Source organism: Thalassophryne amazonica, chromosome 11 (genome assembly GCF_902500255.1).
Source record: "Thalassophryne amazonica chromosome 11, fThaAma1.1, whole genome shotgun sequence".
Classification (NCBI taxonomy): Eukaryota; Metazoa; Chordata; class Actinopteri; order Batrachoidiformes; family Batrachoididae; genus Thalassophryne; species Thalassophryne amazonica.
Genome location: NC_047113.1, coordinates 4,248,599 through 4,276,175, shown reverse-complemented (window position 1 = coordinate 4,276,175; position 27,577 = coordinate 4,248,599). Strand labels below are relative to the sequence as shown.

The 27,577-nt window shown below is 40.1% G+C and overlaps 1 protein-coding gene across 2 annotated transcripts; it reads right to left on the bottom strand.

The window, feature by feature from the left end:
* Nucleotides 1-401: 401 nt before the first annotated feature.
* On the bottom strand, nt 402-26,699 carry syvn1 (synovial apoptosis inhibitor 1, synoviolin). Of its 2 annotated transcripts, none has more exons than XM_034181055.1 (16): nt 26,522-26,699; nt 24,886-25,037; nt 23,560-23,652; nt 23,240-23,392; nt 22,070-22,118; nt 19,303-19,406; nt 13,649-13,775; nt 13,439-13,538; nt 11,231-11,296; nt 10,903-11,019; nt 8,568-8,725; nt 7,822-7,968; nt 7,437-7,592; nt 5,357-5,540; nt 1,540-1,652; nt 402-1,403 (listed from the first exon to the last, which is right to left on the bottom strand). In XM_034181055.1, exons 2-16 carry the CDS (start codon nt 25,015-25,017, stop codon nt 1,207-1,209), a joined length of 1,896 nt encoding a protein of 631 aa, XP_034036946.1. In that variant the 5' UTR covers nt 25,018-25,037; nt 26,522-26,699; the 3' UTR covers nt 402-1,206. The 2 variants fall into 2 exon arrangements, with proteins under 2 accessions (XP_034036946.1, XP_034036947.1); XM_034181056.1 differs by having other exon boundaries at nt 7,822-7,965.
* Nucleotides 26,700-27,577: the final 878 nt, after the last annotated feature.

Here is a 27,577-nt window from a genome sequence, read left to right as displayed (position 1 = left end):
TTGGACATTTTTAAAAATATTTTCATTCAATAAAATTGCTGTAACATAAAATTTAGGGGTAACAACAATTTTGTCCATGTGTGTCAATCAGAAACGTCAGAACAGTTTTGAACAGCGCAGACGTCCGAAACCGTAATGTAGATTCTGTCCAAATATCACCTGACAAAAACTAAAGTCATCTACAGTCCTAACTGTTCTTTGTAAAGACCCGACGAGCTCTCAGTTATTAATAATAACTAATAACAGCAGTAAGAGCTCAGACATGGAGGTGAACTGAACTCGATAAAACAAGCAGAACCTCAACAGAACGGCCATCTTTCCATGAAAGTCACATCGAGCTTTTAATTCGATCAATCTGCTCACTGCAAAAACATTCCAGCTGGACACACATGCAGGGCCACGGCCAGTTCAAAGTGTTTATTCAGCAGTATGTACATGTCCTAGTAAAACTTTATACAGTATGTACACATTCAAATAATCCATTAATATGTTACATCTGCAGTGGCAAAATGTGGACAAACAGGAGCGAGTGATGAATGCTGAGAGGAGAAACTAAACAGCTGCAAGCAAACGTGCCTTCGTGGGAACTCGCAGCATATGAAGCTGGTCTGTGCGACATGAAACAAGAAGCAAAAATAAAACAATCACTGTCTCTCACACTGAACAAACAAGAAGATGTGACTAATGATTGCTCCTGCACCTAATTTAAGACACCATGATGGAGTAACTTCAATGCTTCCATCCTGCAGCTGCAGACATGAACACGTAATAAGAAAAGCCATCGTGAATAATCCAGTTGGCTCAGCTCAAACCGCGGCCGTCTCCATGCAGTTATGCTTCTGAATGATTCCTCGCAGTCTTCTGACACTCCACAGTCCTGCTTCGACAATAGTTACGTCGTATTGAAGTAACATGGCGGTTTCACCTGCAGCTTACTTATTGCAGCAGCTATTGGGGGGTGGGGGGGGGGGGGTGGGTGTCTTGCTATTACTTTCAGAACCGTCCAGAAGCAGTAAAGATCGCAGCAGTTAACATCTCCTGTCAGTCTGAGTCCACCTTGAAGTAGAACCCTGAGCTGGCGGCGGGCACAAGCCACAAGAAAGAGAGGCAGCGAAGAAACAATGCATCCATCCGTCAGTAGGTTATCCATCTCTGTAGTTACCGCTGGCTCACACGGACACGTCTGAGGGAGAACACGCCGATTAGTTAGTTGTCTGGCGGCGGGGGCGCTGACAATGAGGACGTCTCGAGTTTGCGAAGACGACGGCGTCGCAGCTCTGCGGCGTTTGGCTCGCCGTCCTCCTCCCCGTCTCCGTCTATCTGATCTCTTCTCTCGACGTCTGAGGCAGCGGAGGTGGAGTCAGCAGGTAGAGAGGACACCACAGCTCCGTTCACGCACTCCGCTGGAAACAAATGATTACATTTGATCAATTCTGGTGCAACACAGTCGCGTGATGACCTGCTGCAGATCATCATGTGACCCTCACTGGTTACCGTAAGGCTCGACACAGTTATGTTTAAACAGAGTCTGAAACTTACAGCTGAGCGAGTTCTCCTGGTCCGGAGTCTCTGAACCCCCCTCAGCTGTGGTGGAAGACGCCGAGTGGTTTGTAGCGCTGGTTTCTCCGGGACTGGCCTGAGGCCGAGGAGGACTGTAGAGGAAACAGCAGCACACGGACACTGAGCGGGAACCACAGCGTGTCAAAAATGAACAAATACATTCACAGCTGCTTTCCTGATAGATCGTCACTGAGTGTCATTCATTAAACACTAATCACTTTCATTTAATTCAACACAATGAGTAGATAAATGTGTCTTTACACATGACAGTAAAGAGTCATAAAAGTGTTGAGACCACTTGTTAGGCTGTGATTAGAATATCAGTGAGATATGGGGGCGATGGAGAGCAACTCAGACAAGCTGTCACACTAATTTTTTTTTATGAAACCTTGATATGAGATGGGTGTGACTACTCGATACACAGGCCAGACACACTGCTGTCACTCCTCCAAAAAAAAAAAAAAACAAACTTCTGCTCAAGAGCAGAAAAAAAAAGAAAAAGATTTTGTTTCCAGCTCTGAAAGAATGGATTCATGACTACAGTCACTTATTTTCTAGCTTCAAATTATTCCTTCGTTGGCTTTTTTTTTTTTTGCTGTATGCACTCAGAGGTGCGCACTTCTTGTGCCCAAACCACAGCAGGTGGCCTGAACACCTCTCATAAAGGCACAAACATGCTTTAGGTAAAACTGTGGAAAACTCATTTTACACAGAAGCTTCTGTTCACACAGAATTAATATAACCTGAGGGCATTCCTATGGATCATTTTGTCATGGACATGCGCAGTTTGCACGGAGTCTATGTTGCAAAATACTGAGGATTTCTGGTCATAATTACTTCATGTTACCTCCACATATAAAACCTGTCCCATCTGAATAAAGCATACAATAAGGGATTTATCAATCAATCATACTGTAAAATGGTAAATGGACTGTATTTATATAGCACTTTTCCATCTGCATCAGATGCTCAAAGCACTTTACAGTAACGCCTCACATTCACCCCGATGTCAGGGTGCTGCCATACAAGGCGCTCACTGCACACCGGGAGCAATATTTATATAAATATCATGCATACAGTATAATATATACTGTGTGCATGATATGATTTTTTGTTTTACCGAGGCAGCAGATGAACTGTGCTCAGTGAACCACAAGTCACATTCAATAGTAAGAGGAAATACTAGACAGTTTGTTAACCCAAAATCTTTTAAATGAATTGAAGACTGTATTGTCAAAGTAGTAATCATAATATTAGGAGTAATAGTTACATTGAATGGTTGTGTCAGCAACGTGACATCTGTCTTGTGTTGTTTGTGCTCACACTACATGCAACCAGTGGTGGGCACAGCTAACCAAGAAGTTAGCTTCGATAACAGCTAATCAGCTAACTGAAAAGTTATCTTTTATAAAGCTAAGCCCATAAACCACCCAAAAATTTATCAGAAGCTACAGCGAACCGATAACTTTTTTTTTTTTTTTTTTTTTTTTTTTTTTTTTTTTTTTTTAAACACCACGATCACAAACCCAAACAATGAGTCACCACTTCTGTCTTTGTGCACCCTGCCCACTTCTGGAAGCTCTTGTTTGCTACGTATTTTGCAGTTGTGAAACAGTTGAGGTGTTAAACTCAATTCTACCACAGCAAAAGAGCCTGACCGCCAGGTTGCCACAAAAAAAAAAAGAAGAAAAAAGCCATTACTTAACAGCATACAGCAGTCCCTCTGTGAGGCAGAGGTCTTGGAAAATGAAGCAGTTTTGATTTATAAATAAAATTAATCCAGATAGAATAACTACATTAATGACAATTCTGTCATTTGTACAAAGTTAAAATATAACATATCTTAATTTTACATAATACACTAATTCTGAAGTTTTGTAACAAACACATACAGATGCCAAAGGGATTATGGGTAAAATTAGCCTCCGCTAACACTGGTTGACTCAATTGTATGTAAAAACCAACACGTTAATGTGAGGTGTGTGTGTTTACATATAAATGTGCTTTTGTAAAATATGCCATTTTTTCATATGTAAAAAAAAAAAAAGCCATTTGCAAAAGCCAAAAGTCAAGATGTGATGAGACAACCGTCTGATATAACCAGGGTCAAAATACATAGAACATTGCCATCTACTGGCGCCCAGACCCTAACCCTTAATCCTTTGCATGCCAGAGAGTTGCTGTGGTTTAAACAGCACAGAGAGAATCCACGATACCAATTGTAAATGAACATTATACAACCAAAATGTACATTTTTATTTCTTTTCATCAACTGCAACAACTCTCTGGCATGCAAAGGATTATGAGATATCTCAATACTTAGGGCAAATACTGCCATGAACACCACTGGCCAATAGATGGCAGTAGAGACTGTGAAAACTTGCTAAAACAAATATTCCAAATAAATAATCTGTGTCTGCTACGTTTAATCTGTGTGGAATTTAATAAACAAACCAAATTTTAGACATCTTATAGATATTACTCTGGAACAAAGATGACAAACAGTGTAGGACATAAGCAGGATGTTAAAGAGCAAACAGGAAGTGATTGCAGCTCACAATGATTCCAACTGAAAATAATGGAGAAGCAACCTGAGCTTCTTCTGGCATTTTTACATAAACACAATAACAACGTCTATAAACCCAGAGAATATATTCCCGAGAGTTTTAGGCACAATATACAAAAGGTTTAATACTGTTTTCTGTGTGGAGCCTGATCAGAGCATCTCAAAAGCATTTCTCCTGTTGTGAACTTTTATCCATAATGCACTGCTGAGACAGCATGTCTACACTTAAAACCTTCAAAATGAGTGCATTACTTTAAAACTAAAAGATATAGCTGATATTTTCACTTTATAAAACTTCAGACATGATGTTAATTTAAATAACATGTCTGAAATTAGTTTGGTTAAAATTTTAACCATAAGTTAAAACTGTATGCCTTTGGACGACTTGGGTCATATTGACAGCGAATTAGTATGGGGTGAAAAAAAAAAAAGAAGCTTTTTTTTCCCTCTTGCTTTCTTTCTCTTCTGTGACCAGTTCTTCTCTGACTGCAGAGGATAGAACCGTATGTCTGCTACAAAAGATTTAACAGGTAGGCAATAAAATCTTTGATATCAGACTTCACAAATGTTTAACTATAAAAGCTTTATTCACTATGCCTGCAAAAATGTTAGCGGTCTAAAAATTATTGGAAGATAATTGGTCTGCTGATGGTTTTCAGTTATCTGAAAAGCTAATCCGATAATGAAAACATTAGCTTTGATAATTTGTGGTTAGCAGAACTGTGCCCACCACTGCATGTTACTAAGGCCCAGTCCTGCTGGATTGTACCCCAGTATACCTCTGCAAGGTGGCTAGACCAATGCCAGTGGGACATACATGGCCCAGGGCACTCACACTAGTCAAACCAACCGGAGATTGTGGGTGAAACGCACTTGAGCGCAGTTCAGAGAGTAGACCTGAAATGGCCATCTGTAGGGGATACAAGTCGTTATTAAGTCCTCCACTCACGTCAAAGCTGATCATGTCACCATAATCCCACCTCCACCACAATGTTAAAACTTCATTCAAGACTTCATGCAGAGTGGAAGCTCCATGTGCTTCAGGCCGATATGAAAACATTCCAGATTTGGTAGAGATGGTTTCAAACTTGACCACTTGATTCAGGATCTTTTCAGTTAAAAAAAAAAAAAAAAAAAAAAGTGTGTGTGTGTGTGGTTAGGTTTTTTTGTGCGACATTCTTTGTAAGCAGAAAGACAGTGATGTGCCTGAACTAACGGCGGCTCAGTTACTTCAGTGTGGCGACGGTGCTGAGGTAGTGGTGGATGTTGAGCATGGCAGCGTCCAACAGGGTGTGGATGTTTTGGAGACACTGGAGCCTGGCCTCCAGGCCCCGCCGGCCTTCTGCCTCCAACTCCCTCAGCTCTTCCTCCGACAGCCTGGACAGAGACGGAGGAGGCGGCGGCATTGATGACACTGCAGGAGAGGAGAGCCATTAGGTGCCATCCAGAAACATCAACCACAAACTGTGCTGGGTGACACATTCATCTATATATCTATATAAAGGCATTGCGCTGCGGTGGTTTGAATCATATTTGTCTAATAGATTACAGTTTGTTCATGTAAATGGGGAATCTTCTTCACAGACTAAAGTTAATTATGGAGTTCCACAAGGTTCTGTGCTAGGACCAATTTTATTCACTTTATACATGCTTCCCTTGGGCAGTATTATTAGACGGTATTGCTTAAATTTTCATTGTTACGCAGATGATACCCAGCTTTATCTATCCATGAAGCCAGAGGATACTCACCAATTAGCTAAACTGCAGGATTGTCTTACAGACATAAAGACATGGATGACCTCTAATTTCCTGCTTTTAAACTCAGATAAAACTGAAGTTATTGTACTTGGCCCCACAAATCTTAGAAGCATGGTGTCTAACCAGATCGTTACTCTGGATGGCATTTCCCTGATCTCTGGTAATACTGTGAGAAATCTTGGAGTTATTTTTGATCAGGATATGTCATTCAAAGCGCATATTAAACAAATATGTAGGACTGCATTTTTGCATTTACGCAATATCTCTAAAATCAGAAAGGTCTTGTCTCAGAGTGATGCTGAAAAACTAATTCATGCATTTGTTTCCTCTAGGCTGGACTATTGTAATTCATTATTATCAGGTTGTCCTAAAAGTTCCCTAAAAAGCCTTCAGTTGGTTCAGAATGCTGCAGCTAGAGTACTGACGGGGACTAGCAGGAGAGAGCATATCTCACCCGTGTTGGCCTCCCTTCATTGGCTTCCTGTTAATGCTAGAATAGAATTTAAAATTCTTCTTCTTACTTATAAGGTTTTGAATAATCAGGTCCCATCTTATCTTAGGGACCTCATAGTACCATATTACCCCATTAGAGCGCTTCGCTCTCAGACTGCGGGCTTACTTGTAGTTCCTAGGGTTTGTAAGAGTAGAATGGGAGGCAGAGCCTTCAGCTTTCAGGCTCCTCTCCTGTGGAACCAGCTCCCAATTCAGATCAGGGAGACAGATACCCTCTCTACTTTTAAGATTAGGCTTAAAACTTTCCTTTTCGCTAAGGCTTATAGTTAGGGCTGGATCGGGTGACCCTGGACCATCCCTTGGTTATGTTGCTTTAGACGTAGACTGTGTTTCATAATTATTGTATGGCCTTGCCTTGCAATGTGGAGCGCCTTGGGGTAACTGTTTGTTGTGATTTGGCGCTATACAAGAAAAAAGTTGATTGATTGATTGATTGATTCAGCACTGTGTGAGTGTGTGTGTGGTGTAAGACGCTGTTCATACAACAATAATCAGTACATCTATCAGTCTATAAAAAGCCACCATAACGTTCCACTCACTTAACATTATGCAAAATTATCAAATCAGCTTCAGTTTCCACTCTGGTTTACCAATATGAAGGTCAGATTTGACTGGACTAAAAACTACATTATTATTATTAATAATAACCAATATTTATCTTCCATTCATTCAAAACTATTTTTGGGGGGGGGCTGCTCCTGTTTTGTGCTCAGGGCCACCACAGAGGACCCAGTATGGATCTGCATGTTGGTTTGGCACAAATTTTACAACGGATGTCCATGAAGAATGTGGTACAGGCGGATCTGAATCAGCGACATTCTTGCTGGGAGAGTAGTGTACTAAACCTCCACCATGCTGTCCAACGATTCATTAAAATAGTTAATTTCTTAATAATCTTGGAGTCTAACGGACTGATCAATAATATCCTTGGTCGTAGTAATAATGTATCAGTCAGGCTCTGAGACTGGGGCTGTGTTCTGAAGTTCTAGCTCATACACCTGACCCAACGGTAGTATTTTAAAAAGTTCTTGGTACTTACTAAAGGGAGGAGGTGGTGGCATAGGTAGCCATGGTGCAGTAGGGAATGGAGGAGGAGGAGGTGGGAAGGAAAATGGGAAGGCTGGGATTGCTGATGCTGGAGGAACAGCTGCTGTTGCTGTATCTGCAGTAGATGAGGCGGGTTGGCTGGCACCGGCTGGAAACATACATTTAACATTTTCATAGCCTGATCTGATGCACAGTCACAACACATCACAAACGACACAATCTGTCAGCTCAGACAGCTGCAAAAGAAGAAGAATGTGGTTCCATTCAGTGACCACCAACACTGAGATTCTACCTCTTATTTTGTTTACCAAGTAAGATTATTCATGCATTTTATTAAAATAGCTATTTTTTTTGCAGTCTCCCCCCCACCACCATACCAGTTGCCTGGGCAGCATCTGAGCTGCCTTGCGGTGCATCGGTAGCACCAGGGACTGCTGCCGCTGCACCAGGAGGCGGAACTGCAGGAAAAGGACCCCAGAAGGGGAAGACCCCAGGAGGAAAGCCGGGTAACATGCCTGGAGCTGCTGGAAAGCCAAAAAAAAAAAAAAAAAGACGACACATTAAGTGTGGATATCTACATTTTCCCTCCTTTCTATATAAAGCATTTACGAACCATGTATGAAATGTCGTGAGAGATACAGGAATCTCTTAGGAATGAAAATCTGCACCTTCTCAGCTCTTTCTGGAGCGAGTTTGAAAACCCCGACCAGGATAATAAAATGTCATGGTGAAAGGATTCGTGTGTGTGGGAGTCTGGATGTACTTGTTCATGTTTTATCACATGAATTAAATTAGCACATGATAAGACTCTGATCAGTATCAAAGCAAAGTTCTCTCATCAATATGGAGGCAACATATATGTAACTCCAGTACTTATCTCATTGTCTACCAGTGAAAAACAGACTCCAAAACTCTGCAAGCACACACAATTTAAAAAAAATAAAAATCACCTAAAACCTCAGTTCACTGCAAGGACAGTATGTTTGTGCAAAACATGACCGCAGCTTCGTAGTCATGTTTTGTATTGTAGCAAAGACAGGTGTAAAACATGCTAAATGTGTCACGTTTCTGCCCAAAGAAACAGGACAACAGGGGTTAGTGTCCACGTGGCTGAGGCTCACACCATTTGCAGGTGGGGCTGCAGGGGCATTGGCTGGTGCTGCTTGAGCAGGAGGTGGAGCCTGGGCTGGAGCTGGGGTCTGATTATTGTTGGTTACTCGGAGAACATCCATGCGACAGGTAGGACACGTCTGCTGCCTCTGAAACCAGGACCGCAGGCAGCTGCAGGCAAGGAAAGGCTACATGACATCATTTAACAACACTATAGACACACAAATAACAAGACTTGAAGCAACAGTGTTTGTATTGTGGAATTTGAAGTCACAGCAGTCTGACACACTTAGTGGTTAGCACTGTTGCCTCACAGCGAGAAGGTCGTGGGTTCAATTCCCGCCTGTGGCCTTTTTGTGTGGAGTTTGCATGTTCTCCCCATGTTTGCGTGGGTTTCCTCCCACATCCAAAGACATGCAGGTTAGGTGGATTGAAATCTTTAAATTGTCTGTAGGTGTGCGAGTGGGTCTGAATGTTTGTTTGTGGCCGTGTGACAGACTGGCGTCCTGTCCTGGGTGTACCCCGCCTCGCGCTCTATGACTGCTGGGACAGGCTCCAGCCCCCACGACCCTTAATTGGACTAAGCGGTTGATAAGTGTGTGTGTGTGTGTGTGTGTGTGTGAGTAGTCTCACACATCAGACATTCTCTCACTCCAATAGTAGAACCTGGCTGTGTGTGATGCAGTTGTATGTAAAAGTTTGGGCCCCCCTGATGATTTCCATGATTTTCCTTTAGAAATCATTGGTTGGTTGGATCAGCAATTTCAGTTAAATATATCATATAGCAGACAAACAGTGATATTTGAGAAGTGAAATGAAGTTTATAGGATTTACAGAAAGTGTGCAATAATACTTTAAACAAAATTAGCCAGGCACATAAATTTGGGCACCCCAACAGAAAAAAAAAAAAAAAAAAATACATCAATATTTAGTAGATCCTCCTTTTGCAGAAATAACAGCCTCTAAATGCTTCCTATAGCTTCCAGTGAGATCCTGGATTCTGGTTAAAGGTATTTTGGACCATTCTTCTTTACAAAACATCTCAGGTTTGTTGGTTTCCGAGCATGGACAGCCCACTTAAAAATCACACCACAGATTTTCAATAATATTCAGGTCTGGAGACTGAAATGGCCATTCCAGAACGTTGTACTTGTTCCTCTGCATGAATGCCTTAGTAGATTTTGAGCAGTGTTTAGGGTCGTCTTGTTGAAAGATCCAGCCCCGGCACAACTTCAGCTTTGTCACTGATTCATGAAAATTGTTCTCAAGAACCTGCTGATATTGATTGGAATCCATGTGACCCTCAACTTTAACAAGATTCCCAGTACCTGCACTGGCCACACAGCATGATAGAACCACCTCCAAATTTTACTGTAGGTAGCAAGTGTTTTTCTTGGGATGCTGTGTTCTTTTTCAGCCATGCATACCGCCCCTTGTTATGTCCAAATAACTCAATTTTACTTTCATCAGTCCACAGCACCTTATTCCAAAATGAAGCTGGCTTGTCCAAATGTCCTTTAGCATACCTCAAGCGACTCTGTTTGTGGCATGTACGCAGAAAAGGCTTCTTCTGCATTACAGCATCACACAGCATCTCTTTGTGCAAAGTGCGCTGTATAGTTGAACGATGCACAGAGACACTATCTGCAGCAAGATCATGTTGTAGGTCTTTGGAGCAGGTCTGTGGGTTGACTATGACTGTTCTCCTTTGCTTCAGCTTATCTGAAATTTTTCTTGGCCTGCCACGTCGGGCCTTAACTAGTACTGTGCCTGCGGTCTTCCATTTCCTCACTGTTCCTCACAGTGGAAACTGACAGCTGAAATCTCTGAGATAGCTTTTTGTATCCTTCCCCTAAACTATGATCTTGAACAATCTTTGTTTTCAGGTCATTTGAGAGTTGTTTAGAGGCTCCCATGCTGCCACTCATTACAAGAGATGCAAAGAGGGGAGACATTTGTAAACGGCCACCTTAAATACCCTTTTTCATGATTGGATTCACCTGTGTAAGGAGGTCAAGGGTCAATGATCTTACAAACCAATTTTGTGTTCCAATAAATAGTTCTAAATGTATTCAAATCAATAAAATGACAAGGGTGCCCAAATTTATGCACCTGCCCAACTTCGTTTAAATAATTATTGCACACTTTCTGTAAATCCTATAAACTTCATTTCACTTCTCAAATATCATTGTGTTTGTCTGTTATATGATATATTTCACTGAAATTCCTGATCCAAACAACCAATGATTTATAAAGAAGAATCATGGAAATCAGGGGTGCCCAAACATTTGCATACAAATGTAGCTGAGTGGGACTGAATGTGGCAGACAGCTCACTACAAGACATACCTCGAGTGAAAAATGTGATTACATGGTAGTTTTTTAGCTCCAGTGACCATTTCCTCACGGCAGATGATGCAGACGTTGTCAGAGGCTTGCAGATCTTCAGGCGTAGCATCGGGGTATCTGCAACCAAGGGGCGGAGGAAAACGAGAAAAATTAACAATTTTATAACCCAAAAAATTCCATTTAACAACGATATACTAGTTTGTATGCAAAGCATTTAATTCCCACAGTGACAATGACAGACACTGCATAAATTAATACAAAAAGGTACTGCAAATTTGGCAAGTTCACAAACACAAAACCCTACATTCAACAAATCAACATTACTTACAGTGTATTCATATTGCGGATCGCCCTCCGAGACATAATGGCATCGGTTACAGCTTTTTTGAACTGCCTGAGAAGGGAGGGAAACGGGGGAAAAAAAAAAAAAGCTTGAATATGAACTCTAAACATTGTGTAAATACACACACACAAAAAACAAAAACTGCAAAATCCTTTACATTTCTTTCTCATTAATACGGACAGGTGTCGCTAAAATTAACAGTTCTGCTACACTTAGTGGCACCATTTGTCAGTCTGGTACTTTAACAGTACTTTTTGAAGACAGAGAGAAAAAAAAAAAAAAAGAATCAAGTTAACAACAGAATTAAGACCAGTTTATTTTCTATATACAATTTAAATAATCAAATGCAAGCACTCTTTTGAGCATTTAATTCTCTCCTTTTTTCGGTTCTACGAGAGAGAGAAAGACCTAAAACTGCTTCAATTTCTCCAGTACCAAAAGCAGCACCATTAAAGGGCGGCATTTATCAAAATAAGTCTTTCATAATTTTGCCCCAGCATAATTAACACCAGGTTTCAGTAGCCATCATAATTAAAACTAAACTACAAGGGACATTCAGTGACTTAGGAATTTTTGAGCATCATCTTGACTTTGTTAAAGCAAACTGAATGGAAAAGTGATTAATTATTTGTTATATTCATGGATTTCTTATACTTTCCACACTATAAGTCGTGTGTTTTTTTTTTTGTTTTTTTTAAACTTAGTTGATCCTGCAACTTCTGTTTCACAGCAACTTATGTCAAAAATGGTCTACAGCCACAAAGTGGCACCAACTACATGCATGATTGTGGAACACTGCTCCTGTACACTGATGTAAATCAGAAGGAGAAGCTGGTCATAGAGGAGCCCCCACTCAGCACGAGACTTATTTACACTTTGTGGGGCAGCTACAAACTTTAACTGAAGATGATGGCTAGGCTAAGGTAAGGCTAACTGTATAGTCTGATTCAGTGAGGTAAAGTGCACAATTTTAGCTCTCCTTTGAAGCGGCCCTGTTTTCTTTTTGCCTTGTATGATAACATTAGCCTGTTCTGTTTGCGTTATAAGCAAATAATGCACCAATTAAATACAACTGATTTTTGTAGCATGAAGTGATAGCACTTTGTTTCAAAAATAAATGTGACTTATACAACCCCAATTCCAATGAAGTTGGGACGTTGTGTAAAATGTAAATAAAAACAGAATACAATGATCTGCAAATCCTCTTCAACCTATATTCAATTGAATACACCACAAATACAAGATATTTAATGTTCAAACTGATAAACTTTGTTTTTGTACAAATATTTGCTTAAATGGATGCCTGCAACACATTTCAAAAAAGCTGGGACAGTGGTATGTCCCAACTTCATTAGAATTGGGGTTGTATATCAGCTCAATAATACTTCAAGATAGAGACATCATATTTAGAAGATGTGTATTATGGTGTCACAAATGGGATCAGATTTACAAATTACATCACGATTAATCCCAGCTGTCCCAGCTTTTTTGAAACGTGTTGCAGGCATCCATTTCAAAGTGAGCAAATATTTGCACAAAACAAAGTTTCAGTTTGACCATTAAATATCTTGTCTTTCAATTGAATATAGGTTGAAGAGGATTTGCAAGTCACTGTATTCTGTTTTTATTTACATTTTACACAAAGTGCTAACCTCATTGGAATTGGGGTTGTAGACCAACGTGACTTACATTTAACACTTCAAGACATTTTTTGACAGATGTGACCAACACTCCTATGTGACATACAGTTTGGGAAATATGGTACTTATGCAATCCATTAATTAGAATTTTACATTTTGATTTTATTCACATCATTTTGTTGAAATTTGTGTCCTTTAGACTTTCAAACAATTGTTTTGTATAAAGAAGCTTGATACTTTAGTCTGACATAAAAAAAGCTACTAAACATGTAGAGAACAATTTAGAATATTGATGTTATAATCCAGCTTTTAAAAGCAATATTAGAAAATGATTTGCACAAATAATGTAATTTGTACAAAGATACACCAATGTTTTAACTGTATAGCTGGATTATTTAAGACAAGTAAAGTATGAGTGATACCATTAATTGTAAAATTTGCCAGACTAACAAAATAAACAACACATACAAATCCTATAACCTTTGATATGTCTGTCTGTCTGTCTTTCTGCTGTATCAGAAACACCAGCTACCAAACAAATAAAGGCATTCACCTCATAGCCAGATACATGGGACGGATGGCAAACAAGGGGAAAGTATGGACTTTAATCATGATGGTCATGAAGGCAATATACAGCAGTACTTTGATAAAACCTGCAGGTAAATAAAACAGCAAACATTATTTGATTTCCAGCTGCCTTTTCTTTTCCGATAGAATTGCTGTTGGAGCAAAATGGCAGGAAAAACAATGCTGACTACTGTACCAGTGAAGAGCTCGGTGTAGAGCATGTAGACAGCCTTGTTGTCCCAGGGATTTTCACTCTGCAGGTCGATGGTATGCAGAATGTACTTGATGAAGGTTGTCAACACCATTGTTAGCAGTATGGCATACTGAACAACATAAAGACATGTTTTTCAGCACTGTAGTACATACATAGCTATACATTAGCGTGTCCACTGTTACTGAGAATCGTAATTTTAAGTAAGAAGTGCACACCTCCAAATGGCAGGAAGGAAGAAAAATGAAGTAGCCAATAAGTAGCGACTGAAATGAATTTCTGCAAGAAAGCTATTATGTTTTATCACAAACTTTTTAAAGTGACATCACAGGAGGGATTTTTAATCAATTGTAAGGCTGCTCTTGTATAATCTCTTGAAAAGTAAACCCTTACAATTCAATGAAAAGATGCTAAAATTTGTAACTGATCAATACACTCATTATTCAACCACCTTTGAAAATTTCTAAACACAATTTTAAGCAAAGAAATGCAAATAACATGAATTTAATACATAAAAAAAAACAGAACAAGGTTTAATTTATTTTGGGTTTCTGAACTCAGCATAGGTTCAGAATCAGAATCACCTTTATTGTCATCACACAGTAAAACAGCACAATGAAATTTCCTTGTGCATCATCAAACACAATGCTTGCACTCACACATAACTTACCCACATCCACACCTCGGTAAATATTAAGAACATCAGGAGATTTGGGGGGGGGGGGGGGGGGGGGGGGGGGGGGTTGGTGTAAATGAGGCGAGCTCAGAAACCCCCAAATTACACCATTCCAGTCAGACATATGTCTCATTATTCTCAGTATTAAAACCACATTTTTCCAATGTGGTTTTAATACTGCAAATGGCAAATAACCCTGAACTTATATTGCACTGATCCCACATCGTCTTCATTCTATATTGCACATGTCCCCCACCTTGATCTGATGAGAGCAATGCATTATTTCTGACTGGAACTTGGGCATGTCTGTTCAGTTCAGTAATGGCTACAGGTAAGAAGCTGTTTTTCAGCCTTGTGTTCTTTGAAGGCCCGAGAACACCTGCTGGATGGAAGCAAAGAGAAGAGGTGGTGTGAGGGGTGTGTTCCGTCCTGCAGAATACTGCTCGTGCAGTGGAGGCTGCAGGTCCTGAAAATATCATCCAATGAGGGCAGAGGGAGACCAATGATTTTTTTTTTTGCCCTTCTTATGACTCGCTTGTTGGATTTCTTATTGTTTTCAGAGCAGATAGCAAACCTTGCTGTGATACAATAAGTTAAAACACTCTCGACGGAGCAGTGATAAAAGGCCTTGAGCAGCTCAGCAGACAGGCTGTTCTTAAGTGTGTGTAAAAAATAAAGCCTTGAATGCAGAACTATAATCTATAAAAAAAAAGCATTCTCACACTTGTCCCTTTGTTGTTCAGGTGCGTTAAAGTTGTGTGGAGAGCCGTGATGAGAGCATCCTTTGTGGATCTGTTTGCTGGTCCAGACTGGGGGGGAAGGACAGATTTTAAATGCTTCATCACCAGCCTCTCAAAGCACTCGGCCACAATAGGAGTCAGCTCCACAGGTCTGTAGTCATTCAGGGTGCTGATGATGCTTTGCTTGGGCACTGAAATGATGGTGGCTGTTTTGAAACAAGTCAGTACGGTAGCTCTGGACAGAGATCTGTTAAAAATGTCCACAAAGACATCTGCCAGCTGGTGGGTGCAGTCTTTGACCACCTTCCCTGGAATTCCATCAGACCGCTCTGCTTTTCTGGTGTTCACAGACAAAGATGTGTCTCACCTCCTCTGCCGGAACAGTGAGTGGCCAGTCTGTGTCAGCAGAGGGGTGGGGAATAACTCCGTTAAGCCTTGTTGTTTCAAAACGGGCATAAAAATGATTGAGCTCCTCAGCCAAGGAGACATTGATGTTTGCAGGTGGTTCACGGCTGCCTCTGTGATTTCTGATCTGCTGGATGTCCTGCCACACGCATGTCGGATCCCTGTTGATAAAGTGGTCTTCAATCTTTGCCTTGTATACAGTTTTAGCCTGCCTAATGCCTTTTTCCCCCAAATTGTGCCTGACTGAGCTGTACAATACTGTGCTACCTGATTAAGAAGCTGTATCATGGTAGAGCCGTGGACCTCCATATTCATCCAGGGTTTCCTGTTAGGGAATGTCCGCACGTGTGTATTGATGGCAATATTTTCAGTACAGGTTCTGATGTAACAGAGCACAGTGAAGGCAAAGTTGTTTATGTCATTAAAAAACAGAGTCCAGTTAGTCCGTTCAAAACAATCCTGTAGCTGCATAGATGCGTCCACAGGCCACCTCTGAACAGTTCTGATGGTAGGTTTCTGCCTTTTAACAATGGGGTGATATGCAGGAATCAGGGGTAGCGACAGGTGATCAGACCGGCCCAGATGTGCGAGCACAGAGGCTCTGTATTCCTTTGTGATGTTAGAGTAGACACAGTCCAGTGTATTATTCCACTTATAATATTAAATGTAGTGGTGCTCAAAGTTCCAAGATATTTTAACTTGTCAAGGCCTTTTTCTAAACATTCATATAGCAGCCAACAACATTTTTCTGTGAGGATTTAGTGGCGCAGTGCATTCTGTGCACAGAATGAAGCAGCACGTCATCTGTGTTTTTCTTTCTGAGGCTTTCTGTTCAATGTTTTCCAAACCAGGACAGCTGCACATCTTGTGCATGAGATCTCTGCATGTGCATGTTCAGAAGATGTACGTCCCACCCTGTGAAACTGTTGCCCCCTCCATGTTTATATAGACACAGCAGGACTCTATATGTATCACATAACTGTTGCATTTATTTACAGGGTGGCCATTAAAGTCTTTCTATATGCTACCATATACCATAGTGTATGAGGTCTGTCCATAAAGTATCATACCTTTTTATTATTTTTTTAACTATATGGATTTGATTCATGTTTTCACGTCAGACAAGCTTGAACCCTTGTGCGCATGCGTGAGTTTTTCCACGCCTGTCGGTGACGCCATTCGCCTGTGAGCACGCCTTGTGGAAGGAGTGGTCCCGCCCCGTCGTCGGATTTTCATTGTCTGGAAATGGCGGAATGATTTGGGGGTTTTTTCCCCATCAGAATTTTTTCAGAAGCTGTTAGAGACAGGCACCTGGAAACTACAACCCCTGGCAAAAATTATGGAATCACTGGCCTCTGAGGATGTTCATTCAGTTGTTTAATTTTGCAGGAAAAAAGCAGATCACAGACATGACACAAAACTAAAGTAATTTCAAATGGCAACTTTCTGGCTTTAAGAAACACTATAAGAAATCAAGAAAAAAAAATTGTGGCAGTCAGTAACTTACTTTTTTAGACCAAGCAGAGGGAAAAAAAATATGGACTCACTCAATTCTGAGGAATAAATTATGGAATCACCCTGTAAATTTTCATCCCAAAAACTAACACCTGCATCAAATCAGATCTGCTCGTTAGTCTGCATCTAAAAAGGAGTGATCACACCTTGGACAGCTGTTGCACCAAGTGGACTGACATGAATCATGGCTCCAACATGAGAGATGTCAATTGAAACAAAGGAGAGGATTATCAAACTCTTAAAAGAGTACCCTCTTTTAAGAGCAATATGTCTCAAAAATCGAAAATGCACAACAAAACAAATGAGGAACGAATGGGAGGAAACTGGAGTCAACGTCTGTGACCGAACTGTAAGAAACCGCCTAAAGGAAATGGGATTTACATACAGAAAAGCTAAACGAAAGCCATCATTAACACCTAAACAGAAAAAAACAAGGTTACAATGGGCTAAGGAAAAGCAATCGTGGACTGTGGATGACTGGATGAAAGTCATATTCAGTGATGAATCTCGAATCTGCATTGGGCAAGGTGATGATGCTGGAACTTTTGTTTGGTGCCGTTCCAATGAGATTTATAAAGATGACTGCCTGAAGAGAACAAGTAAATTTTCACAGTCATTGATGATATGGGGCTGCATGTCAGGTAAAGGCACTGGGGAGATGGCTGTCATTACATCATCAATAAATGCACAAGTTTACGTTGATATTTTGGACACTTTTCTTATCCCATCAATTGAAAGGATGTTTGGGGATGATGAAATCATTTTTCAAGATGATAATGCATTTTGCCATAGAGCAAAAATTGAAAACATTCCTTGCAAAAAGACACATAGGGTCAATGTCATGGCCTGCAAATAGTCCAGATCTTAATCCAATTGAAAATCTTTGGTGGAAGTTGAAGAAAATGGTCCATGACAAGGCTCCAACTTGCAAAGCTGATCTGGCAACAGCAATCAGAGAAAGTTGGAGCCAGATTGATGAAGAGTACTGTTTGTCACTCATTAAGACCATGCCTCAAAGACTCATGCGGTTATAAAAGCCAGAGGTGGTGCAACAAAATACTAGTGATGTGTTGGAGCGTTCTTTTGTTTTTCATGATTCCATAATTTATTCCTCAGAATTGAGTGATTCCATATTTTTTCCCTCTGCTTGGTCTAAAAAAGTAACCGTTACTGACTGCCACAATTTTTTTTCCTGATTTCTTATAGTGTTTCTTAAAGCCAGAAAGTTGCCATTTGAAATGACTTTAGTTTTGTGTCATGTCTGTGATCTGCTTTTTTTCTACAAAATTAAACAACTGAATGAACATCCTCCGAGGCCGGTGATTCCATAATTTTTGCCAGGGGTTGTATTCGAAAAATTTTACGGGCTTCACAGAGAATAAGGTCTGGTAGTACAGCTTTAAGGACCCCTTTAAGGACGCTCAGCGCGCCGCGCTCCGAGCTGCGACGACACGGCACAAGCCACCGGACCATTTCTGAGCTGATGGCTCTGTGGATACGAGACCGTCGTGTGCTCTTTCTCTGGTTATCACAAGAGCTGGACATCAGCCATTTTCCGGCAGATTTCACTTTTAACAAGAGATTTTGTGTCGTCGCAGCTCGGCGCGCGGCACACTGAGCGTCCTTAAAGCTGTACTACCAGATCTTATTCTCTGTGAAGCCCGTAAAATTTTCACCGAAAGCCAGATACATTTTTCAAATAGTTTCCAGGTGCCAGTCTCTAACAGCTTCTGAAAAAATTCTGATGGAAAAAAACCCCAAATCATTCCGCCATTTCCAGACAATGAAAATCCGACGACGGGGCGGGACCACTCCTTCCACAAGGCGTGCTCACAGGCGAATGACGTCCCCGACAGGCGTGGAAAAACTCACGCATGCGCACAAGGGTTCAAGCATGTCTGACGTGAAAACATGAACCAAATCCATATAGTTTAAAAAAAGAATAAAAAGGTACGATACTTTATGGACAGACCTCGTATAGTTATCAACATCCTTCTAGAAATTTCTGCACAGTGCTTGCTGATGAGTTCCACAAGAGTCTGATCAAGGTGGAACATATTAAAGAATGTTCAACCAAATTTTAGGTGTGCTCAGTATATGTATAATTTTGACACAAATTTGTGGTCAGAAAACCCTGAATACATTACAACCAGTATTTTCCCTGTCCCTCCCACACACGGTCTCATACAGCATCCAACTGTTTTCTTAGTGTGGGACTTAAACCTATAAGGAGCAATAACGGATTCAGCTATTAAAATGACATGAAAGAAGCTCATCATCAGCTTTACTGTGTGACAGTTTACCTCAAATCCAAAAACAAGCTGGACAGAAGCTCCTCTGGTGACGATGCTGTGACAGGCATGGTTGACAAACAGAAAGTCCAAGACTCCCAACAGTGCCATGAGAACTGCAAGACATAAGGAAAATAAAAATTAGTCCCCAATAATGCTTCATTTTCCACCTATTTAAAACTGTATGGCCTTTCAAATTTCCCAAACCGACAAAATTTAATTTCTACCAAAATCTAAGCATTTAACGTTAGTCTATTTTTGTAAAGTGCTCCAAAATTACAGCTCATTGTAATTAAGAGAACATATTTACTTAGGGGAATTAAAAAACAAATATTTTATTTTCCTTTTAACGTGTCTACAGGAGGAAGTGCATTTGTGAATGCATGAAGTTTTGAAATCACCTTTGATCTTGTGTAATAAGCTTTCCCTGGGCGTGCTCGCTAACATCAGTAAGGTGTCTTATACAGTGCATCTGGAAAGCATTCACAGCGCTTCACAATTTCCACATTTTACTATGTTACAGCCTTATTCCAAAATGGAGTGAATTCATTTTCCCCCTCAAAATTCTACTCACAACACCCCATAATGACAAAATGAAAAAAAAAGTTTTTTTTTTTAGTTTTTGCAAAATTATACATATATAAATAAATCACATGTACTCATGTATTCACACCCTTTGCTCAATACTTTGTTACTGCACCTTTGGTAGCAATTCCAGACTCAAGTCTCCTTGAATATGATGTCACAATGTCCTGTCCAGGCCCTGAGGGCCATTGGGCTGTGTTTATCTCCAGGTAGACAATGCTGCATCAAAAATAACAGGATTTTTTTTTTTTTTTTTTACTGTTGCTATGATTAACTAGTCACCCAGAAACAGTGGTACTGAATCATAGCGATGCCTTTGTGTAGCAGGGCAAATCAATATTATCTGTCTTTCATAGGCCAAAAGTAGAAAGTTACAAAACATCCCGCTTTTCACCACTGCCAAACACACCTTCATCTTTGCCATGTCTGAGACACTACTTGCTAACACACGCATATATAAAATTGTAAAGCATCTGTGTAATTGTGAAACTTAATCCCATAGCTACTAACAATGTGACCAAGAGGAGTCACAAAAAGTGAGAATACAAGTGGACTAAGACCAGAACCCTGTGGTACACCATACTTCAATTTGGAAAATTGAGAGGTAGCACCATATATAAAACACATCAAGATCAACCTGATAAGTAGGATCCTCAACCATGAGAATACTTAAATAACTTTATTTAACCAGGCTAGTCCCATTGAGAAAGAGTCTCCAATTCACCAAACCTGCATGTCTTTAAATGTCTTCCAATTCACCAAACCTGCATGTCTTTAAATGTGGGAGGAAACTGGAGCACCCAGAGGAAACCCACGCAAACACGGGGAGAACATGCAAACTCCACAAAGAAAGACCACAGGTGGGAATCAATCCCATGACCTTCTTGTTGTGAGGCAACAGTGCTAACCACTAAGGCACCGTGCTGCCAAGGTCTAATAATAACACTGACATGGATTACTCATCAACATAGCCAGCAAAAAATCATTCACATTACTGAGTAGTTTATGTGGAATAATGTGATGTTAATGCTGAGTGTTAAGGTTCAAAGTTTGATTTCTCTGTCTGTAGTGCAACTTTGGTGAGATTCTGTGAAGTAGCTTTCATGTAATCCTCCAAAGCCTATATAAAGTGAAATCTTGATTCAGAATTCGGATCCAGATCACCTCCAAAATTCAGTGGAGTCTTCCATGCCCTTGTATGTGTCTGTAGTACAAATCTGGTGAGAATCTGTGAAGCAGTTTTGCCATAATTCCTCAAAGCGTATATAAAGTGAAATGTTGATCCAGAATCCGGATTTGGATCCAGATCACCTCCAAAATTTCATGGAGTCTTCCATGGCCTAATATGTATGTGTTGAATATTTAGTCAAAATCCGTGACGTAGTTTTGACGTCATCCTGCCATCAGTAATCCTTCAAAGCCTATATAAAGTGAAACTTGATCCAGACTCCAGATCCATGACAAAATTTAATGGATTATTCCACGGTTTAATATCTATCTGTGGTGAAAATTTCATCAAAATCTGGGCAGTAGTTTTGATGTAATCCTGCTAACAGATAGACAAATAAATGCAGGTGATTTTATTACGTCCTTGGTGCACATAAAAGTGTATTATATGTATACTTAATGGTATGAATCAGGTGTGACATATACCGGGGGGGGGGGGGGGGGGGGTATTAATAAAAAAGGGCCTCAAAAATACACTATTTTAGTAATAAATAAATAAGTATTTGATAAATTACACGTTATGGAGACACACCCAACCTGGGTGTTGGCTCACTGTATCACTGTCAGAAATTTTGTTCAAGCTCATTACTTCACCCCCTGGTGGGTGAGTGAAGTATTGTTTTTAGTGGGTCGATGTGTGTGTGGGTGTTTCTGCAACTGACAATACCTACAACGGAGTGTAATTGATGAACTTAACAGATCTTCATGACCAGGTCACTAGCCCAAGTGGTTAGTGAGCCTGGTTTCAGTGCGGAAGGTTCCGGGCAGGAGATAAAAAGACATTTAAATTGTATGGAGAAAGAAGAAGACAGCCCTGGCTGTACACAGAGTGATTTACATACAGTTCAATAAGCCAACGGGATTGTTTCAAAAATACCATGAGTGTAACAGGAAAAGAGGTGAAAGATGATCTTAATAAAATTCAGAACTGTAATCATAACAGTATTTGCTGACATTACATACTTACATAATACTCTGAGGTGAAAAATCCAGGATATGTTTGGACTCCTTTCCATCTGACAGAAAAATGATTAAAAACAGAACAGTTCATGAATAAACTGTCACTTGCATTGTCACTAGTGATGCACCGAGCCACAATTTTTTACTTCCGATACCTGAATTTGGATATGGAGCTCTGTTTGCTTTAATATTATTATTACTAGTATTGATTTTATATGAGGATTTTCTTAAAAAGGAGACCTGAAAGTTGCTACAATTTTCCAGAAGGTGCATCTAAGATGAAAGCCTAGATTTGATGTTTTGGTGAAAGAATCAAGTACTTTTATTTTTTATAGACTTATAGCCTTATTTTTATAGGCTTAAAGAGAAAAAACAGCACTGTCTGTCTGTCTCTCACTCGTTTTCTCTCTCCCTGTTTTTGTGCTGTGAAAACACGAAGGCTTTCAACTGTAAAATAAATGTATCATTATCGATGCTCACGCGCAGGATTTTAATGGAGACTTTTTCCCCTTTCAGCGGACAGAATCTCTGTTTGTTGTCCTCCTCTACAGCACGCTGAGCTGGCATTTCACAGCCTCGGGACAAAAGAAGTGGCTAATGCTTTAGCACACATTTTCAGCAACAATTCAGTTAATTTTTTGGAAAATCCGTGCTCGACGAACAGAAAATTTGAACCCGAGAGCCGGACAGAAACTTCAAAAACCTCCCCCTCTCCTCCTCCCACTCGGCAGCAAACAAGCAGAGAGCAAACAACAACAGTTAAGAGGATTCACAGTGGCTGTTCTCTGGTATTGGAAAATGTCACGTGTTGGATCAGTATTTTCCTATACGTGAATCGATATCGGAACCCGATATCAATCCAGGATCGGATTGGCCCCATCACTAATCGTCACTGACGTCTGTTAAATTTTGCACTTCCTGAACCATTTATCTGTACAGCAAAAGCAAAACCATCTGGGCATCAAGCTTCAGTTTTATTATAAAATCAAAACACCTTCAACTCACAGCAAAGTAAAACCTGTTGTGCCACATTTATTATCTAATGCAAAAATGTCTAGCAGCCATGTACGTGTAACCCTCTTCCTTTGTTCCAACATGCTGTACCTTGTGTAAACAATGTGATGAGTATAATTTGGGCAGTACAGGAAGAACAAACTGTTTCTGTGTCGTCACTCACAAAGTCCACACGGTCTTCGGCCAGCCAGTGGAAGCACTTAAGAAACAGCAGAAGAGTGAACAGTGCGACAAAGCGAGGGGAGAAATCATCCCTGAAAACAGTGAAGGCCAAGCACGTCTCAGTCACAGCATACCAGGAGCGCTCGATAAGGTGCTGATGGCAAACAAAGATCAGAAATTACAGGCAAGATTAATGACACAGCAAGATGTATTTACTACAAACTACATAGAAATGTAACATTTATAAGGTACATTAAAGTAACAATTTCCCAGAAAATAATGAATGGAAGTGATACAGCAAGTAAACCAAACAACTCTAACCTCCATTTCTGCTGCTCTTAACTGTCCAAAAAAGACTTTCCTCATGAACTTTCCCAGGAGAAACACCAGCACAAAGGCCTGAATGTACAGCACCTGACAGGAGAAAGGAGAAAAATTAAATGCTGATTTGATGTCCAGTAGGGCTTGAGCAACAGGAACTAAAATAAATATCACTGTATTCTTCATGGGCAGCACAGTGGAATAGTGGTTAGCACTGTTGCCTCACAACAAGAAGGTCTAGGTTTGATTCCCATCTGTGACCTTTCTGTGTGGAGATTCCAAGTTTGCATGGGTTCCAAGCAGGTGCTCCGGCTTCCTCCCACATCCAAAGACATGCAGGTTAAGTGAATTGGAAATTTTAAATTGTCTGTAGGTGTGCGTGCGGTGTGAGTGTGTTTGTTTTTCTGTGTGGGCCCTGCGACAGACTGGCATACTATTCAGGGTGTACCCTGCCTCACGTCCCGTGGCTGCTGGGATAGGCTCCATCACCCCGTGACCCTATCTCGGATAAGCAGTCAAAGATGAGTGTGTGTGTGTTCTTCACTCTTATTGGGGCAGTGGCTATATTATGTCACAGAATACTGTGTTAAATATTATCATCATCACCATCAGAAAAGACAAAAAAATGATTACCCATTAAGTGTCAATTAGCAGAAAATAGCAAAATTTCAATTATTTTGAGCTACCTCTAAAAATTCATTCATACAAACAAAACTTTACACAGCATCGTTTTCTCATCAATTGGAACCTATTCAGGGGTCAGTGTATTAAATTTCAAAACTCTGCAAAATGACCACCCTAGTGCACATGCACACACCCTAAACAGGTGGATTCACTCCATTTTTATTAATGTAAAAAATATAAATATGCAGGTAGCACATGCAGTTAAGAAACAAAACATTTAATGATAAACAAAAAAATAAACAAATAAATAAATACTTGAGTCAAAGAAAAAAATTTGTTGCAAAATGCAACCATTTGAGGGCAGTCTGGAGCCCTGAAGTGACAACAGGATCAAGTTTCAGTAAAAGGTGCAACATAATTTCAGGTTCAACTGCTGATATTACACCTGTGTAAGAGGCTAGCAGCATAATACCACATACTTTCACAGGAGTAGAAAACATTTTACACAATATACGTAAATATGCATGTATGAGTCATGGATCGCACAATGAAACAGGTGAACACTTCTCAAACACTGAGAAATGTGTTAGATGACTGCTTAAAAACTTTCCAAATCTGAAGGACATGTATATTGACAGAATATCTGAATGAAACCAAATTTTATTCTTTTAGTAATGTCACAGCAGAGCTGTGGCTACTTACCGCCATGCTGGGGCTGCTTTTGGTTAGGTAGACCACCGTTGGGTAAAACTGATGTTTAAGGAAATAAGCATGTGCCACCACAGCCCCAGTCAGTATCAGACTGGTGGCCGTCACCAAGGCTGCTCGCACCATTGTGGCTACAGTAAGAGAAACTGTGAAGAGGAAACAGATGAACAGACGTTACTGAATGAGAAAGCTGACTGACTGAGCACAGAAACATGCAAATCAAACTGATGATTCCAAATAAAAATGTTCATGACTTGAAAGAGTAAGTAATGTACTCACCACAGGAAACATTTAAACCACGCAAATAAGGATTACATGAAAGTTGGGCACATAAGCCATATTATCTGATAAGTTTAAGTTCTGGTCTACTGCCTGGAACCAGGTCTGCTTTACTCCTCAATTATGGGCTTCCATTGGAAAAACCTGATATCTCATACCTCATCAAGTAATATTTTTGCCCTTACCTCCGTTGCTGGTCCACGTGAGCTCAGATGATGTGAAAGTGCTGCAGACTACTGATTTGTCCTGGAAAATTATCATTACCACTGTATCATCACACGAGGCGTGACATTCTGAAAAACAACCAGCCACCGTAGCCACTTGCAGCCGAGCGTAGCCTCCACTATTTGACACATTAGATGACAACCCGCAAAACCATATACCACTCAAAAAAGGAGGTGCACATGTGCTGTTGTAGAATAGTTGACTCAAACCGGAACCAGGCAGTGGAAAAGACTGAAATGGTTTAATTTTACGTGGTGGTTATCTGTGATTTGTGCAGGTGGTGCAGCTGCAACGTTTTCAAAAACTACATTGGAACTTATCTTTTCAGTTTCTTGTCATGGCCTTCCTTTGCATACAGCTTATCAAATAGCCTCCCTTCTAACAACTGATCAGACTTGGTTGGGCTGTCTGTCACATGATGCAATTCAGTCCTCATTGGGACATCTGTAGATGTGTCTGTGAAGGCTCTCAGTTGTCCAGGTGGTTTCCATAGTAGAGAAGATTCAAGCTTCTCTACTATCTGTAGATGTGGTTTTAAAAAGATTTGCTGAGTTCATCGCCTCTTTTAAAAAAATAATACACAGCAAGGTGGATTTATTTGCCATTAACAGCTAAACTATGTAGGTGTTTATGCATTCAAATTTACATGTTAAGTGTTCAAAAGTAAAGTTTGAAATCTCGCGCGGTGGTTGGTTGTCTTCTAACATCAAGATTAGAAGTTCAAATTTCTCTTTTTTTCTTTTTTGGTTTCCTGACTTGTAGGTCAATTAATAAAAAGGCATCAATGCACACATGTAGTGAGAACAGAAAATGAGTTTATGTGCCGTAAAATAGCTGGTTAGCAAACGAAAATAGGAAACTAATTTGTGTGGTGTAAAAATAGCTGGTTAGCGACACATCCGGACATCGAGCAACAGCCCGTAGTTATGGTTAAGATTAATTAGATATTAACTAGTAACTACCACAGCAGAAAGTTTGTTAATTTAGATAAGTTGAATCGCTAACCTTAGAGCTAAGGTGGAAAATTTCGTAAGCCAACTGGCGAAGGTGAAGTTGTTTTGAGTAAGTAGGCTGCTAATAATTGACGACTATGTAGGTTAGTTAGCCGCTGCTAGTAGCTACTCACCGACACTGTGCTGTTTTCTGCGGAGGTCTGGCTCTTTAATCGGTGTGCGGGGTGATTCCTTAACTGTCAAAATGTCCGTAAAATAGCAGGTTAATCCATTTCAGTTGTTTCTCCAGAGTATTTGTAATAAATTTACCCTGCTCGTCTGGCTACGTGTTTATCTTTGGCTTGCTCCTTTGCAGCCACCTCATATCCGGTTTTACGGTAACAAAACGCATCAATAATGACATCTATATTCCATTGAAATTTCTTTGGTGCTAACCGAACTTTAAAAGTACAATTGGACGAATTTATTTGATGTAACATTTGCATTTAACTGGCCGCCTTTGAATAAGTGTGTTTACAAATTTAAGTGTAAATGCGGTCTTTACAAATGTTTGCTACGCATGTTAAAAGGTTTACGGTAAAATACCAACGTGGACCAATAAGTCGAATGTTGCGTTCACTAATATTCAGAGTGTGGGAATAAAGTGTTTTGTGGAAAATAATGGCACTGGAACTTGACGTCGCTAGCGTTCGTTTGATATTGAATGTTGGATATTCGTCACATAAAAAGGGAAGGAAAACAATATTGCAGTGAGTGGTGAATTTGTCAGACTACTGGTGATGTGTTCATACAAGTACAGGTCACGTGTTACATGGCCTTATATTGTAAAAATAAAGTGTAGCAATTAGTCATTTTTAATGATTTAAACAACAAATCCATTTCTTCTTTGCTTTAAGGCCTTTTGAGGTCAAGTTGACTGATAAATCCAAACTAATGTATCTGACATATCACAATACCTTTTTGTGAAACACCTTTGGCTTGATTTTCTAGTTTTATAAATAAATAAATGTTAAACCTTTGCAGTTTCATGTCAAACACGTGATGCACCTTGTATCCTCCATGTGACACAACGCCGTTTCTGCAAAATACCTACTCCATGATTTTATATAAAAAAAAATTAAATACACCCCCAAATCAAAGATCCTTTTGTACATTTATTTACTTTGACTTCAATTTCACTGCAAACATTATGAACCAAGCATATTTAATTTTTGTGTGATAATTTCATC